This window comes from Pholcus phalangioides, unplaced genomic scaffold, assembly GCF_987345545.1.
Source record: "Pholcus phalangioides strain wild (caught in Gottingen) unplaced genomic scaffold, Ppha-v1.0 ptg000011l_1, whole genome shotgun sequence".
Classification (NCBI taxonomy): domain Eukaryota; kingdom Metazoa; phylum Arthropoda; class Arachnida; order Araneae; family Pholcidae; genus Pholcus; species Pholcus phalangioides.
This window is the reverse complement of record NW_028301604.1, coordinates 408,565-425,999: the sequence shown is the minus strand read 5'-3', so window position 1 is coordinate 425,999 and position 17,435 is coordinate 408,565. Positions and strand designations below refer to the sequence as shown.

General features: G+C 37.2%; 1 protein-coding gene across 2 annotated transcripts in view; it reads left to right on the top strand.

Moving 5' to 3' along the window:
• The window catches only part of 7B2 (Secretogranin_V domain-containing protein 7B2), a 44,965-nt gene extending 28,003 nt beyond the window's left edge, over positions 1 to 16,962 (top strand). For both annotated transcript variants that reach the window (XM_089238702.1, XM_089238703.1), the window contains exons 3-5: positions 5,934 to 6,268; positions 11,011 to 11,061; positions 16,767 to 16,962. In XM_089238702.1, coding sequence (XP_089094828.1) covers positions 5,934 to 6,268; positions 11,011 to 11,061; positions 16,767 to 16,832 — 452 coding nt within the window. In that variant the 3' untranslated portion in view covers positions 16,833 to 16,962. The remainder of the gene's footprint in view (positions 1 to 5,933; positions 6,269 to 11,010; positions 11,062 to 16,766) is intronic.
• The last annotated feature ends 473 nt before the right edge of the window (positions 16,963 to 17,435 follow it).

Genomic DNA, 17,435 nt, shown 5'->3' with positions numbered 1-17,435 from the left:
TTAAAAATTGATGACGTCACATGGGGCGCGGTCGATAAGATGCTTGCCTAAAGTACCAAAGGATGTTTAGAGGTGTCGCGAGTTCGATACCCGGTTCGTCTTTGTCAGAAAAATTTCCTGACACAGGAGTACAATAGAAACGGCGACATGACCGCAGAAAAAATTGCTAACGCAGGGAGTCCCCCATCGGGGGGTTAGCGTACCAACCCCTCGATGAGTATAAAATAAGCCTGCCGTTCGGAATCGGCAATAAATTGTAGGTCCTGGTCTAATTAGCCCTCGTGTGCAGAAAATGACCGTGGTGCGACAAAAATGATCAAATAATCAAATGATGACGTCACTTCAAAATCCTACCAAATTCATAGAACGTACACCAAACGTATAACTTGCCGTTTTTTCGAACTAATAACAATGATGTAACCCTAAGAAAAATTGAGGAAAGAGAGCAAACGAGTTTTTTTCCCTCTCTTGTATGCGTGTGTTGTACTTTTCAAATTTTGAAGCTGTGATTACGATTTTTTTCAGATTGCAGTTTTTTAGTTCGAAAGAAAATACTATTGCCCCAAAAATTCTGAAATTTTGCAGAAATGTTTACGCGCCATGTGTGTCAGTAAAATGAACCTCAGATTTAGAAATTAACCCACAGGAATTATTTTTGAAAAAATGTTGAATTCAGATGTTTTTTTAAATTTATAAAATTTTTTTCAAAATTTAAAAACTTCTAACGAATGATCTGATTACGAAGCTCGATGTTCATTTTACTAACACATGTCGCATAAATATTCTTACAAAATTTCAAAATTTTTGGTAAAGAAGTGTTTTTTTTTATCTTTACGAATGCTCAAAAACTACAATTTGAGAAAATCGCATTCAAATTGTGTTTTTCCTTGTTCACGTTTACACTATAATTCATTACTTCTTTCTTTTATTTTGAAAGAACAAATCAACCCGATTGGCTCGAAATATTTTGCAATTCATTTCCAATTGCAGGAAATAATTTTTTTTGTCATGTTTGAAAAATCGACTTCGAGGGAACGTCGTTACACCCCTTAATTGAATAATGTATCACTAACAATCTTGAGATGAGATTTTTTTCCCAATTCCAATTCAGAAGTTTTAGAAGATTTGCATGTTGCATCACAGCTTTTGATTGTAATTCTGCAACACAATCAACTTGATTAACACAATAAGCTTGTTTAATGAAATCGATCACAGTTACAAATTGTCATTATAAAGTCTAACACTAACAAATAGTTCAAATTTTTTACGGCATATCAGTTATGTTATGAGTGTGAATGAAACAATACCAAAACCATATTTAAGAACAAACAGTAAAGAGATGGCTCATTTTGAAAATTGAGAGCTGAGAAGGGAAGAGGGCAGGATTTCTCGGCAAAAAAAAATCAAGAAACGAAATACAGGAGCATCTCAAAGAGGCGGCAAAATTAGTAGTGCCCACGGCGGTGAGATCCTGAAGTCCGTCTCTGCTAAGAGCGGCCCGTGGCAATAGCCCCCTTATAAATACGCTACAAAATGAAAATTCATCTGAAAAAAAAAAGACCAAATTCTGCGCGAATCATGCACGCTGGAATAAATTTCGAAGTCGTGTCAAAATCTTTCTTATAACAAGGTAAAGTAAACTTATTAACATTTCAGTGGAATAAAAATCAATTGCAGTCTCAAGGAAATTAGAAATCTTTGCTACTACATGTATAAATCTGTATGAAAATGTAACTCGATGAATAATCAATAGAAAGAATCACCTCAGCCACCTCGTTGGGCATTTTGCCTGTTGTGGCGTTGTATTTGTATAAGAAATCCGAAACCACTAATTATTTCGGATATGTCAATTCATAAAATAATTCGTTTGATTATAAGTTTCTAATTGCGAATCGTTATTATTTTACTGCTTGCACCAGTCACCTTTGTCAAGCTACAATTTTTACATCCTTCATTGAAGCTTTTTACGCAAGTTTCGATGAAATTTTAAAATTCTTCAAAAAATATTGCCGTTTCATTGATCAACTTGTAATCTGATTAAAATGACAACGTAAAAATAAATATCACGCAGTAAACACGAACGCACTGTATGCATCTTCCCTCAAAAAATTTGACCTGACAGTGAAGGAGAAAAAATTACCACGTTTTGGCAACAGAGTGTTGAGAGTGTTGATTTTGGAGCAAAAAAATTTCAAATAGATCTCATTTGGCTAACATTTTACAAATGTGGTGATAAATTTGCCAATATGAAGGGTGAGAGATCTGACAAATTATTTAATATAATCTTACGTAATTATACATTATTCTTTACGAAGGGAAAAAACACCAATCGTGAAAGACGATCGAACTTGGCTTCTAATGGGATTGAATACTTCATTTCATTTACGAAAAGCCTGCAACCCTCTAATGAGGAAGATTTTTTTCTTTCGCTGGTTGTTTGGCGCGTAACTGAACGTTACAATATAACGGAAACGTGACAAAACTTCAACACGTTATAACTTCCGAAATATTCGTCCGATCCTTACAACGGAAAACACTTTTCTTTATTAGTTTTTCACAAGTAATCACGTGTTTAAATTTCGCGGCCGATAGTTCCCACCCTGTATATATATAGGTACGTATATTAGTGTTGTTTGAATTGTATCATTGGAAGAAGGGCGGAGACATAATTTAAAATTTTAACCTTTAACGGGGACAACGATAAAAGTAAAATTAGCGATTGATTTTTTTTCTCTGTAATTAGCATGATGTGTTATATAAAAATACAAATACCACAACAGCCAAAATGCTCAACGAGGTGGCTGAAAAAAGATGTCCATAAAAATATGGATGTCAAATAAGGATGTCTAAAATACACCAACTCAAAATAAGAGCAATTATCATGAAAATAAATTAATAACATGTGATAAAATATAATAAATACACTGTGCCCCTATAAAAATTATTGTTGTCTTATATAAGTATGAATAGCTTCTCTTGATTCATCCCAATATGAATATCGTATTTCATCTTAAATGTGTCAATTGTGGTAGAATTCACGACTTCCGGGGTAAGCTATTCCATTTATTCACCACCGTATGAGTAAAAAATTTTCTGCGACACCACAACTTAAACACTAAGTACGGAAAGAAAACTTCGGAAAGAAAATTCACATGCCTTTGTGGGGATTCGAACCACCAACCTCTCATAGTCCGAGCGAGTGTTCCACCATTAAGCTACAAAGCACAAAAATTTTCTTCTAGTATATATATAACTATATTTCAACAAATAAATTCATGAAAACAATACACTTAGATTCCTTTTAACATATACTGTATATATATGTATATTTTTATGTAGCCAATGGCCAGCCAACCTATTTAAATTGGCTATAGTCAAAACCATCTAAGGCCTCAGCGAGAAGCTCGTGACGTCACTGAAGAAGGCCATCTTATCTATAGCCATTGGACATACTACAAAAAAAGGTAAAGATGGAGCATGCTTCGCCCTTCTATATCCAATGGCCATAGCTGAGAGGACGTTCTTCGGTGACGTCACGAGCTTCGCGCTGAGGCGTTCTGCTATAGATGGTATTGGCTTCGTTGAGCTAGCAGCCAGCATGCGATACGGGCAACACACGGAAAAGTATGGTCTCGAGGGGGATGAGCCGAGGCACGACCAACTTACGATCTTCGCCAGATGCGGAAATGTGTGTTCAGACCATAAGGACCAATTTTTCGTAGTAAATAAGTTTGCAAGTAAAAAATGTATATTAAATTCGTATATTAAAATATTTTTGGGATTGAGATTCATTTTAAAAAAGAATATATTTAGCTTATCAGATATAAAAAATTAATTTTTAAAAAGTTAATTACTTAATAAATTAGTTATATAATTATTTTTTTAGATTATTTAGATGAATTAATTTTTTCGTAAGTTTCTGAGAAATTACTTATCCATATTAGTTTTTCACAAGGAATCGCGTGTGTAATTAATATGTAGTTATAGGCGGCAGAGGCACCGGCATGCAGAAAACATTGGGGGGGGGGGGTGACAGTTACTGGTAGTCCCGTATATACGGCATTCAACCACGTACGCAGGGGAGGGAGGGTGCATTGCATTTTTCAGAAATTATTGGGGGCTCAAATGGCTTCAGCCCCTAGGTTCCGGTGCCTATGATAGGCGGTCGATAGTATCCACCCTGTATATATGAACGCTGAATGGGACCGCGCATGGACGGCCTCCTGGCTCAGCAGTAGTACGTATAAAAAGGACAGTTCTGGCACAGGGTGAGGCGCGAGGCGAACGCCTCCCACTCACGCGCCTCAAACCCTCCCCCTCACGCGCCTCACATCCGCTCCCTCACATGCCTCATATCCGCCCCCTCATTCCTCTTATCACCCTAGATTACCAGCCAATGCACCGCGCCAAACAACGTAGAGAAATTTTCATTACTTAAGAAAATATTCATCAGCTGCCTATTATAAGTAATGAAAATTTCTCAAACCAGTTTTAAAATTTTATTCATTGAGACACGTCAGAGACACGATTTCCACACCTAATATATATTCAACGTAAATACAATTTAACACTAGAAAGACCAAGCTCAACTCTCTGACTAAACACCTGAAAAGTGGAAGAATGACTTTAGTCAGGACGCGAGGATACCTTTTTCATAAAAAACCGAGCATTCGATTTGCTTTTTTGACCATCGCGAAACAATGTTCAGAAAACCTGAGACGCTCGTCGATGGGAATTCCTCAATCGGTGATCCTAGTTGCATCGGAAATAGTTTTACCATTCAACTCGTAAGTGAAACGTGGGTTGTTCGAACCAAAAGGAGTAACCATGCACTTTTCAACACTGAAAGTCGATCATATTAAAGTTCGTCTAAACCCCTTATCGCTTAGATTCCCGACTTCCCCCCTTAGCTTCACGCCATCTGTAAATTTGGTAAAAATCCCATTAATACTCTGATTGAGTTTATCGATATAAAGGGGAAAGAGTATGGAACTAAGGACACTTCCTTGAGGGACACTTGTGTTACCTGTCCAATCAGAAAATTCTTCATTCACCATAACCAGCTGTGAACTATCCAGTTCAACAAATTGCTCCCAATTCCATTCTCATGAAAAAGCTTAAAAAGTTTAACATATTTTACCCGATCGAATGCTTATAGGAAATCAAGATAGACAACGTCGACAGTTTTGCCTTTTCCCAAAGCCTTAGTTACGTTATCATAGAAGAAAAGAAGATCGGTTACACATTACTTGCCCTCCCTGAGCCTATGCTGGTTTTCCCCGAAAAAAACATTAGTTTCGTTCATTTACTTCACTAGTTGCCTTTTGAAAATAATCTCCAAAATTTTCGAGAGGAAGCTTGTCAAACTCGCTGGATGATAATAAGCACAATTTCTTAACAACCCCTTTTTGAATACCATATTAGCAAGCTTCCAATCCCGAGGGACGATACCCTCAGCAACAGCTCGTTAGCACATTCCCTAAGGACCATAGGATAAATATCATTTAGTCCTGGTACTTTGTTAGAGCAAATATTTGTAAGAATTTTTAAGACTTCCCCATCTTCCACATGAATATCGCTGCGGATTTCATCACCCATCATAAACATGTACTTTGGATATTGCCTTGTGTATTGAAAACTCGTGCAAAAAACTCATTGAATGCACTACACATGCTTACATTGCTCTCTACCCTAGATCCTTCTATCGAGACGGGGCCAACTGTCCCCTTACATCCATTATAGGCATACTTGAAAAATGATTTTGGGTCAGTGCCAATGTTATCTGCCAACCTAGAGTCAACTTCCTTTTCACTACACCTTATTTCATTTTCCTCAGCACCCTTATTTTTTTAACAAATGTTGACAGGTCTCCTCTACCACATTTATGATCTCTGGTTATGTATGGTGATATATATTATATTGCTTTTTTGCAGGGGGTGCAGCTGAGGGATATCAAAGATTGAAACCAGATGGCACAATGAAAAACATCGAAGAGATTAAAACAGATGGCGTGTTGCCAGCGTACTGTAATCCGCCTGATCCCTGCCCCCTGGATTATACTGCAGAGGATGGCTGCTTGGAAGATTTTGTGAACACTGCTGTTTTCAGCGAAAAATATCAAGCATCGCAAAACTGTATGTGTGATGCTGAACATATGTTTGATTGTCCAGGTGCTACTCGAGAAAATGAAATCGATGCTTTAGCTCGATCTATTCAAAATGAAGGTGTCGTAGATTCCGCCTTGAACAGAATCGTTGAGAACATGCAGGTAAGATCCTCATAATACATTTTTTTCCTTTACGATTTCATTTTATTCTTTTAAGCTGAGCTTTCTTAACACACCCATAGAGGAAGAGACAGGTGGAAAATATTAGGCTGTGCCTGACTAATAAAGCAATTACGCACCTAAAAGATATCCTGGTTAAAGCCCCTCTCTAAAGAACTCGTGAATCAGGAAATAGAAAAGAATAAACAACTTCTCCCCAGGGCCGTCTTAAGAGTATCATGGACTCCCGGGCCAAATGGTTTATCGAAGGCCCTACCTGGTAAATCCTAGAAAATTTCAACCGGATCTCATTTTTGTGAGGCCCCTCTTCTCTTGAAGCCCCCGGGCCGTACCCGGATGGGCCCCATGCGTTAAGACGGCACTGCTTCTCACGGAGAACGAAAAGTAATCACATCGCAAGAGGGGGACTGAGATCTCAGGCCAACCTCGTCTGACTAGAATTTAAAACTCGTTCTTCCACTGCAGAAAGTTTCCGTGTAAATGAAACAAAAAAGGCTTTCGTTTCCGTCGTGTAAATTAGAATTCAAAGTTCAATTTCAAAGTTTTCGGGTTTTTTGGCCGACGTGAAGCATAGTTTTGTCTTCCGACGTTTCGTTCGTACATTTTCAAGAATTACATAACGGCGGGCAAAGGCTACTACTTTACGCCTCGAAAGACAAAAACTATACTTCACGCGTCGGCCAAAAATCCGAAAACTTTGAAATTGAATTCTAATTTGTTGCACCCTTTGTTTGTCACAATTTTAAAACGGGTTGAGAGAAATGGTGTTTGTGTGAGTTAGATCTTTTTTCCTTTCCTTCCTCTGTCTTTTGATGAGAGAGAGAAGGAGCAAGAACGGCGACAGGGTTACAATATTGTGCCTAAAAGAAATGATAAAACACTTTTACCATTACACAGCTAAAAATCAGCCTCATAAGAAGTGTCAAGAGGAAAAAGCAAAGAGGCTTAAAGTAGACCCAATCATGGCCGTCTTTATTCATAGTCCTACCAGGGCACTGCCCGGTGTCCTCAAGTGCAGAGAGGTCTCATGAAGGTAGATCTGGTAAAAATTTTCGAAAGTAAACATGTCTCGCCAGGTAGGGGACTTCAGGAAACCACTTTTTCCAGGAACCCAGGGTGCTCTTAAGACGGCCCTGGATCCAAGACGATTGCTCCTAAAAAAACATATGCGGAAAAAATCTAAATGAAGCGAAGATGACCAGGAATAAATGGAGTCATCCTTCCAAGAAGAACTGGAGACCTTGGAGGTTGGAAAAGAAGGAACAGAGAGAAATGGACTCGATAAAGCTTTACCTCCGCATATCTTGTGCGTGGTGGATAAACTTAAACACTCTGATAATAAGAGTGAAGACGAAAAAACTGCAGAAGAGTGAAGAAGAGAAAACTGCAACCACTTCTCATTTTTCTGAGGGGCCCCTTCTTCTGTTGGGGTGCCCGAGTGGGCCCATGCGTTAAGACGGCACTGATTGCGAGAATACTTGCTTATGTAAAATTTACGTGTATTGTGAAAAGTAATTGTATAAAAGCTTAGATTGTTTTAAGAACCATTGTGGATAGTGAGACTTGTAATTTAGGGTGAAATTTTTCGCCCGAATTAAAAGAAACTAATTTTTAAAGTAATACAGTAAAACGCCTATACAACGATACTCAAGGGATCGGAGAAACGTATCGGTATAGATGGAACATATTAACACTATGAAAAGTGTATTGGTATCAGAGAATAATATCGCCATACATGCGATTATCGTTATAAAGGATTTTCCACTGTACTTGTAATTTTAGTTTAATATATTATATACAGTACACAAGAAAAATTTAGACATTAGTTGAGATCACACAGTATCTGAGAAATATTAATTGGAACATCACAAATTAATTACCGCTAATTGGAGTGAACATGTACTTTATTTTCAAAATAATAAAATTAGGCTGCACACTATATGGACAAAACAATGAGTTGGTTGATCCCTTCAATGTTTTTTTCTCTCTCCTTATTTCAATGAAATATATTTTTCTCTCCGACATTCCATAGAAATTCACCAAAAGTGGGAACAGTATTCTTCTGGAGAAAACCATGGATAAGGAGACTATTCTAGTTAGATCATTTTTATATGCTTTCACGATACAGGATTTACTTTCACAAACAGGTTTTGGAGATTCAATAACAATAGACGATGTGGAATATAGAAATTGGAGAGGTAAGAGATAAGTAAATATTCATCATTGGAGTAGGTAGCGATTTTCGGCAGCGAGGAACAATTATTTCTTATCTGTTATTCGAGAGATTTTAAAACTTCCTATATTAAAAACTGTTTGTGTAATTTAATTTCACCCGTATGTATGCATTCCCCCCCCCCTGAACTTTTCTACATTTTTGAATTCAAATATCTCAGCCAATATTGCACTTAGAAACGTGGATTTTTTTTTTTTTTGCTGGCCTCAATAGATACCGGGTAACTTTTTAAATGGGTATTTGAGCGCAGGGTGTCCGTATAAAAAAAATTTATTTTTTATTTTAATAAGTAAACAGTCCCTTGCAATATGAAAAACGTATCTGAAGTCTACACGTTATTTCGATACTTTTTCTAATTGGAAGTTGATCATCAACGGTTCCCCCAGTAAAAAGCTATACACCCTGTATAACATATTGTAATTTTTAATGCTAATGCCCTCGACATTTGAAACTATTGGCCCATAAGTGTGTAATGTAAAAAATTAGTTACTTAATTGTATTTAAAAAATTATGTAAATATAGCGATCTTTTTGGGCGAAAGTAATTATACAAGCCTTTTTTTTTGACAAAATTGTGTTCCGGTCTAAGTTCGAGTAGGCAATTTAAATTCTAGGAGAGTTAACCCTGACCGGTTGTCCTCAATGCGGGCCGCATTTTGAGATTGACACTATTTTAGACTCTTCTGAAGGGAATCGCCCTCTCAACGTCCGAGCTACAGCCGTCCGTATATGACGTCCGGGCTGAGTCGGGGGGTTGAGTTGGTCAGCATTACATGGGGCCCTTTGAGGAAATAATGACGGGGACCCCCCCCCCCCCCTCGTGCTACGAATAATTTTCTTTAATTCCTCATACAGTGGAACTTCTCGTAACGGACATTTCTCGTATCGGACACTATACTGAGTATCGCGAAGAATAGATCCTCAATGTATAATATTTCACTCCAATTAGCTGACACTCCCATTTATGGACAAAATTTTCAGTCTAATGAGTTTACGTTATTGAGAGATCTCAATGCGTTACGTAAGCTTCTACTTGTTTTTGTAATCGTGCCAAATGTTTTCTTTCATTAATTCTGTTACATCAGAATGAATGATTTAAAATTCATTTCATTGATTCTGAAATTATTTCTTTCATTAATTCTGGATTTATTTCTTTCATTAATTCTGGATTTATTTCTTTCATTAATTCTGGATTTATTTCTTTCATTAATTCTGGATTTATTTCTTTCATTAATTCTGGATTTATTTTTTTCATTAATTCTAGATTTATTTCTTTTATTAATTATAGAATAATTCCTTTCATCAATTCCGGATTTATACTTCTTTTATTAATTATAGAATTACCTCTTTCATTAATTCTGTTATTGTCTTTAATTGATTTTGCAATTATTGCTTTCATTAATTCTAGAATTATCTCTTTCATTTATTCGGGAAATATCATTCATTAATTCCGGAATTATTTCTTTCATTAATTTTGGAATAGTAATTGCAAACCTCAGAAAAAATAGAGTCCCTCTCTCTTCCTTCCTGTATATATATATATATAATATTTCCCTTTAAACTCCTAAGGATGCCATAAGAAAATAACAGGGATCGTCTCCTCTTGCCGAGGAGGTGACCGCTGACGTCATGTTCCCTCCAGTAATATGAGATCGATGTGGTTGTCTGTTATTTTTTACTGTTCTTTCGCAACTTTTCTCCATTTGTTTAATTCAAGTATCTCAGTGAATATTGCACTTGGAAACGTGGAATTTTTTGTTGGCCTCAGAAGAGACAGGGCAACAACTTTAATCGGGTTTTTGAGTACAAGGTGTCCGTATAAAAAGTTAGTTTTTATATTTTAATTACCGTACAACCCCTTGTAATATGAATGACGTATCTAAGGTCTACACGTTATTTGGATACTTTTATTAACTGGATGTATTCGTCTAGGATCAACGGTTCGGCAGTAAAATGGGACTTAGCGACTTTCCTTACTACCCTGTATGTAAAATAATATGTCTTAACTGACTGATTCACTGATTCATCATCACCGAGTCCAAACCTCTGGAGCTATAAATATGAAATTTGGCCAGTAGTTTTGTTTTATAGTTTAGAGACTCACTAAGAAGGGATTTTTCAAAATTAAACCCCTGAAATGGGGGAATTTTCAGATTACAAAATGCACGTGAGCGAAGCCGTGGGTAATAGAAAGTTTGGATGTGTATAAAAGTTTATCATTAAACTGACTATCAGATGAATGCCATTAATCAGCATCAAAGTTATATGTAGAAAGTTATAATATATATATATAAAGTAGGGATTTTGTAATTACGCCTCCCGGCGCGAGTAAACCACGCACACTCTCTAAATCGGAAACACGCGTGTACTATGTTCATACCCTTACGCTCATTTTCTTGATGAACCCAATATTTTAGAAAAATCACCCGTTTATCAATGTAAATTTGAAAAACATTTATTTTGACATTAAATATATATTTTTCTCCTTATAGATCGAAGGACAACACAAGAGTCTAGTTGCAAAAAAATTCTTTGCCAAAAAAGTAAGTAATGACCTGGAAAAGATCACATACCTATTACACGCCGTTTACAGTAGTGTTCTTCAACCTTCTCATACCTGCGGTGTCTAAGACAATAGCGGGAGTGAGATGAGGAAGACAAGAGGGTTCACCCCCCTAAATGCGAGAAAATTGGCCGAAATATAGGGGATAACATAGTAAACTCTATATTTCAATCACTTTGCCCCCCCCCCCCCCGAAACATTAGTTGTCTCCCCTACCGAAAGATATTTCTGGCGACTGTGGACAAGTGGAAATTGAAGAAATAATTTCCAAGCTTGCTGCAAATAAACATCAATATAGAGATGGTATTTTTATATTTTAGAAATGGGGTATATATAGATATACATACAGTGAGTATATGTTCTTTGTCCTCCCCCCCCCCCTTCCGGAAAAAGTATAAATGACGGGCCTGCCAAGAATGTGCAAGCATGTGAGTGACCAAAAGAGTGACCCAGAGAGTGAAGGACCTGATCGGTGAAAGCCCAAAAAAGTGATCAAGAATGTGCAGTGACCAAATGATCACTCACATGACATCAAAAGAGTGACTTAAAGACAGAGGAGTATTTACAGGGGTTACGGCTATGTGGGCTGTAGTCCAGGGTGGCAAATTTGAGGAATGAGATTTAAGAAAATTAGACTAGAATGGGAGAAAAGGGCGACATACTTTGTGTAGCCCATAGGTGGCTAAACCATAAATCCGACTCAGGTTTACAACATAAAGACTCGGCGTCTCATTGATGTGAAGTCACTTCTTCGCAGATGAGACTCTTTCCAGTGACAACACACAAACAACTAAAGTAAAAAAAAGGTTTCATCCCAGTAACAACGTGTAAGCGGTCCGAGTGGCTACAATGCTCATCTTCCACTGTGAAGGTTACCGTCAAGGTCCACGGTTTCGAATCCCGGCAAAGAACATCAGGAACAAGTTCTTTACCTACCTCGCCCGGGGTGACCACCCAACTCCACTGCTTGGAAATTGCCGTATGGCGATATATGAGTGACCTAATGATATATGTCTGGGGTTGGTGTGTGGTAAAGTAGTAACAACGTGTGAAAAGATCCGTACGTTGGTCCTGGTGTTCTCATCTGGGGAGTTGTTATGGTGAATGGGTGATATATTCCATATTTTCAAAAGAAATACCGTAACGTAAGCAGATATCGCCATGGTCAACGGGAATCCTTTCCCGAGTGCCTCTACATGCAGTCGAACTTCCAATCAATCGATACTGGATCAGTGAAATGACTTCAAATTGCAATGTAGGGAAATATGTGCTGTTCACTAGCAGGGCCGTCTTAAGAGCATCACGGGCCCCCGGGCCAGGTGATTTTTCTGAGGCCCTATCTGGCAAATTCTCGAAAATTTCCACCACATTTCATTTTTGTGAGGCCCCTTCGTCTCTTGAAGCCCCCGGGCCGTGCCCGGGTGGGCCCACGCGTTAAGACGGCACTGTTCACTAGTTAATACAAGATTCCTCGAAAGACTGGCTATATTTGGAGATGACGTTAGAAAGAAAAAATGACGCTCCAAGGAAGAAAAGTCCTATCTGTTTCTATAGCTTTTAGGGGTAGAGCCAACACCATCTATAACAGAAAGCCTCCACGCGAAGCTGGTGACGTCACTGAAGAAGGCCATCTCACCTATAGACTTGGGATCACCACCCCCCCAAGCGAAATAAATTCAAGAAAACTTCGACTGAAAAGTGAATAAAACCGGGACATTTTTCAAAAAAAGTCGAGATGGAGGGAAAAAAACAGAAAATGGGGATGTCACGGAAATACGGGACAAACTGCGGGACATATGGTCATCCGAAGCCGATGTAAGAATTTTCTTTAAGTAATTCATTGCGACCCAACCCCTAATCCTTTTGTCTCCTCGATCGCACGAGTTTTCTGCATATACGCCTTTGATTGGGGTTGCCCTTCGAGAGTATACGTAGGGTGGCAGGGCGAAAGTAGACAATCCCACCCCTGTGATAACCATACACACTCTTGGTGAACCACATTCCCCCCCCCCTTCACCTCGAAGAGCATGTATTCGCTTAACACGGGAGTCCAGCAAATCAATCAAGGGCAATGCATGTGACGCAGTGAGTGGACACAAAACCGTTTAGGCAAACCGCTACCCCTTATAAGTGAGGCAGGACGGGGGTGTCTGTTGAGGTCGGGGAGGTCTACTATTTTTTTTGAGGAGTTATCAAGGGAATGTTAGTTCAAGTGCCCACAAATTAGGGAAAGGTTTTTCGTTTTCCTGGTAAATATGCTATTAAGAATATTTCATATTTTCTATAAAGGGGGCGGTTGATGATGTAATCATCATTCAAACCCCCCTTCCCCTCCTTGTCATCAAAAGTCAGCAAATGCGAAATCCCTCTTCCCCTATTGTTGCTGACGTAATACTTGAATAGGCCCTTCCCTTATAAGGAGGGACGTACAAGGCTAATTTAAACCTCTAACGGTCATAAGAAGGTTCAAATGTTATATGGGGCAATCATGGCCAAGCTGAACAACCGCTTTACCAGGTTAAAGCCTACCTTATTGGACACTCATGTTGTCTAACAATAAAATTATTGTAATACCAGAAACAAGATTATTGAACTCACATGGCTATGAATTCTGGTGTATTTTGCCCTCATATATATACAAATACAAAAACAAAACCACAACAGGTAAAATGCCCAACAAGGTGGACATTTTGAGAAAATCGGAAATTTTCAAACTTTTTCAAATTTGCAGCCTGGTATCTTTCAGGCGTTTCTGAAACATTTAGAATCCAAAATGAGTTTTAACACATATACACTTCTTCAAAATGCCACTTGGTTCACTCACAAGTCTTTTAACATGCTAATTATTGAGGATTTTAACCCACTTGCTTGGTGGGCCAAACGGCATTTTTCTGTTTCCCTGAAGCAACTTCAAACCCTGCTAATATGATGGGAGTCAAAGATAAAACTTATGTAAAAAAGGCTTAGTCCCATCATTTTAGGAGGCCGATTTTTCATGACCTTGTTTGAGGAAAAGGAAAGACATAGTTCAGCTGAATAGATACGTTCTCTATGGACCGACTTTTCTGAGATACGTCTTTTGCTATCATACAAAGAACAGATGGAGAACCACTGAGGGGAAGGATATTACATTGATTTTTTTTTTGATGCTCTCTCATTAAAGTGAAAAAATATTTAGAGTTATATAACCCTGGAGTAGACAAAATTCAAAGTTAACAGGTTGGCATCAAGATGCCGGGTTGTATAAAAATTTATTTTAGAGCAATACAGATAGCTAAACATCAGCTTCGGACAATGGATGGTCTCAGGATCGGAAAAATAGGGAATGAAGAAAGATATACAGTAGAATCTTGTTTATACAACTTTCAAGAGGCCAAGTCAAAACATCGCGAAAAATGTGCAACTGAAACCTAGTTTTAAATTAGAGTTAACTAGCTCAAATTTCGATTATACTTAAAAATAATTTGAATACGAAGAAAATACTTGGAAAAAAAACATGAATTTTTTTTTTAATTTCTCAAAAAATCATACTGAAGATGACTTCGCCTTTATACTTTAATCTTGAAGATTGTTACGATATTTCTTTTTAAATGAAAAAAAGAAAAACTTTAAAAAAAAATTTCTAAGAGTTTGTGCAAGCAATACCTTTTATTTACAGATTTATTTTTATTTGAATTTTTTACAACCGTTTCCAAAAGTAATTTGAAATATTTAATTATTTCACAAGTTTTACTTTTCAATAGATCCAGAATTATTCTCGTAATTTTTATTTTGCGTCTCAGAAAGAAGGAGACCTTTTCTCTATTTCCAAAATTAAGAACATCCTATATAGTGACTGTTGACAATCGTACTAAAAATTATGGCTTTACTGCAACAATTATGGCTTTAACAATATTCATAAAATATTATAATTTTAGTGACATGTTTATGCTACCAGCAAAAAAGAATTAAAATCTGATTATCAGAAATGATAATTTTACCTAATTTCAGGGTTCGAGTTGAAATGAAAATATCGTGTAATTGCGATTATGCATCAAATAAATGAAATATTTTAGCATTAAAATGTATAGAAATGAATTGTGAGCGAAGCCAAACATTGTATAAATAAGAAATGTATATAACCTCTCCACACCGAGCCAAAGCTAACCATTAAAAAAAAAATTTCATTGATTTGTGTTGATTGTATGTCAAAATGTCATTAAAAAAAATTAATCAAGTAATTTGGATCGATACCTTCACTAAGACCATTGAAGTTGGGTACACATACATATGCCCCAGGTCTTGAAGAAAGAACCATTTAAAATCGTTAAAAATGTACAAATATGTGTACTTCTCGAGTGAAGAGGATAAATGAGAATCATATAAACATGGTTACACTATACTGTAGTTTCATGTGTGTTTTTATGTGTACTGAACACCGCTGTGTGAGGAACATTGCTATACAACCCTGGAGAGTACGCCGTCACTATTGAATCTCAAATGTTTGTAAAAATTAGAGGGGAGGCAAGGAATGGTGTCGCGTCCATCACCGTGTTGATGACAGTCCCTCTTTGTGATGAAGTTAGCCAATAGTCACTCACAGCAATGTCATAATTACAAGCCTACTCCACAAAAAATTACTAACCAAGATCTGGAATGCCATATGTCAACGCCTTTTAGGAAAAGCTGAGTTTTGCATATGATGAAATTCGCGGTGATTGAAATCAGGAATTTTATAATGAGAAGTTCATATTTGCAAGTGCGGACTTATCTAAAATTACTTATTCCAATTTTTTTTTTACTGAATATTTGTTTTCATCTCTTGTTGGTGTTCTTGTTGGATTGCCTTCTTGTTATCACTGAAAAGGGATAGAAAGTACCATTTTTCCTACATTTGACCATCGGAGAAAAGGCAGAAATTCCTATTTCTTCCAATATAAAGTTCATTTGTCCATACTGGGAGGAAGTTAGAAATGTCTTCTACAGAAAGAAGAAAGAGTAGAAAGAGAAAATACCATCTTCTGCAACTAAACATTGCAGAAAGGGTAGAATGATTTTCTTTTATCCCGTTTATGTAAAGGTCAAGTTTTTGTATTCAAACAGAAACGTTTCTTTAGTGCCTGATTAAGCTAGAGTAGAATATATTGGCTCCAACATAGGTGCCGGAACCTAGGGCCTGAGGTCATTTGAGAGAGAGCACCTCCAATAAATTTTGTAAGTGGGCTGAGTCCCCCCCAATAATTTCTGAAAAGACAATGCAATGCACCCTCCCTCTCCTGCGTACGCTCTTGAGTTCTGTATATACGGGACAACCAGCAGCTTTCAGCCCCCTATGTTTTCTTCATATCGGCACCTCTGGATCCTCAAGATTTTCAGTTGTGCAACCAGAGCAGCAACTAGTAAAAGCAAGGGGATATAGTGACCCGTTCGCTGGACTGCTGACCTCAGGTATACTTACTCTAAAATTTTAATTGCACTAATTAATTTAAATTATGTATCTCATAATTATGTATCTCATACCTCCAAGTTTGAAGTTATTACTAAAAATTATATATGATTTTACATTTGCTAAAAATAGTAATGCATTGTTTAGTGTGATAGTTTCATTGTGATTTAATTCCCTATCAGCATAAGCATGTCACAAGAGAAACCAACTCATGTTTTGTATTTCTTAATTTCGATTTCTTTTAAAAAAATATTTTACAGGCTAAAAATCCATATTTAGAAGGTGATAAATTGCCAGTTGTAGCAAAAAAAACACCAAAAGCTTGATGTGACTATGAAACTGGACTGTGTGCATATCTTCATAGTTTACTTTTTTTGCATTTTAGCTGGTACTTGAGTTTGTTCATTTGTTTTTAGGGCTTCTATTCTGTAGTGAATAAATTAAATTGATGTGTGAGCTACATGTTTTTATTTAGTTGCAATAAAATGTATTTGTTACATAGATTAAAACCTTATCCATAAATCTTTTTTTTTTTTTGCACTAACCATAATACAGCCAAACAGGGCCGTCTTAAGAGGATCATGGGCCCTGGGCCAAGTGGTTTTTTCTGAGGCCTTACCAGGTAAATTCTAGAAAATTTCAACCAAATCTCATTTTTGTGGGGCCCCTCTTCTCTTGAGGCCCCCGGGCCATGCCCGGGTGGGCCCATGCGTTAAGACGGCACTGCAGCCAAACTGACATAACAAATAGGGATATTACAAGTTTTCACATATAATGAAGTTTTTCCGTGTTCTGTGAATTTCATATTACTTATCTATGCTATCTTTGGTTGTGGTGGTGTTATCATATTCTAGTTAATTCTGAGAATGCCCAAACACAAAACCCACTATCCACTGTTTCAAAAGTTAAAGCTATACAGTTGGTTGGAA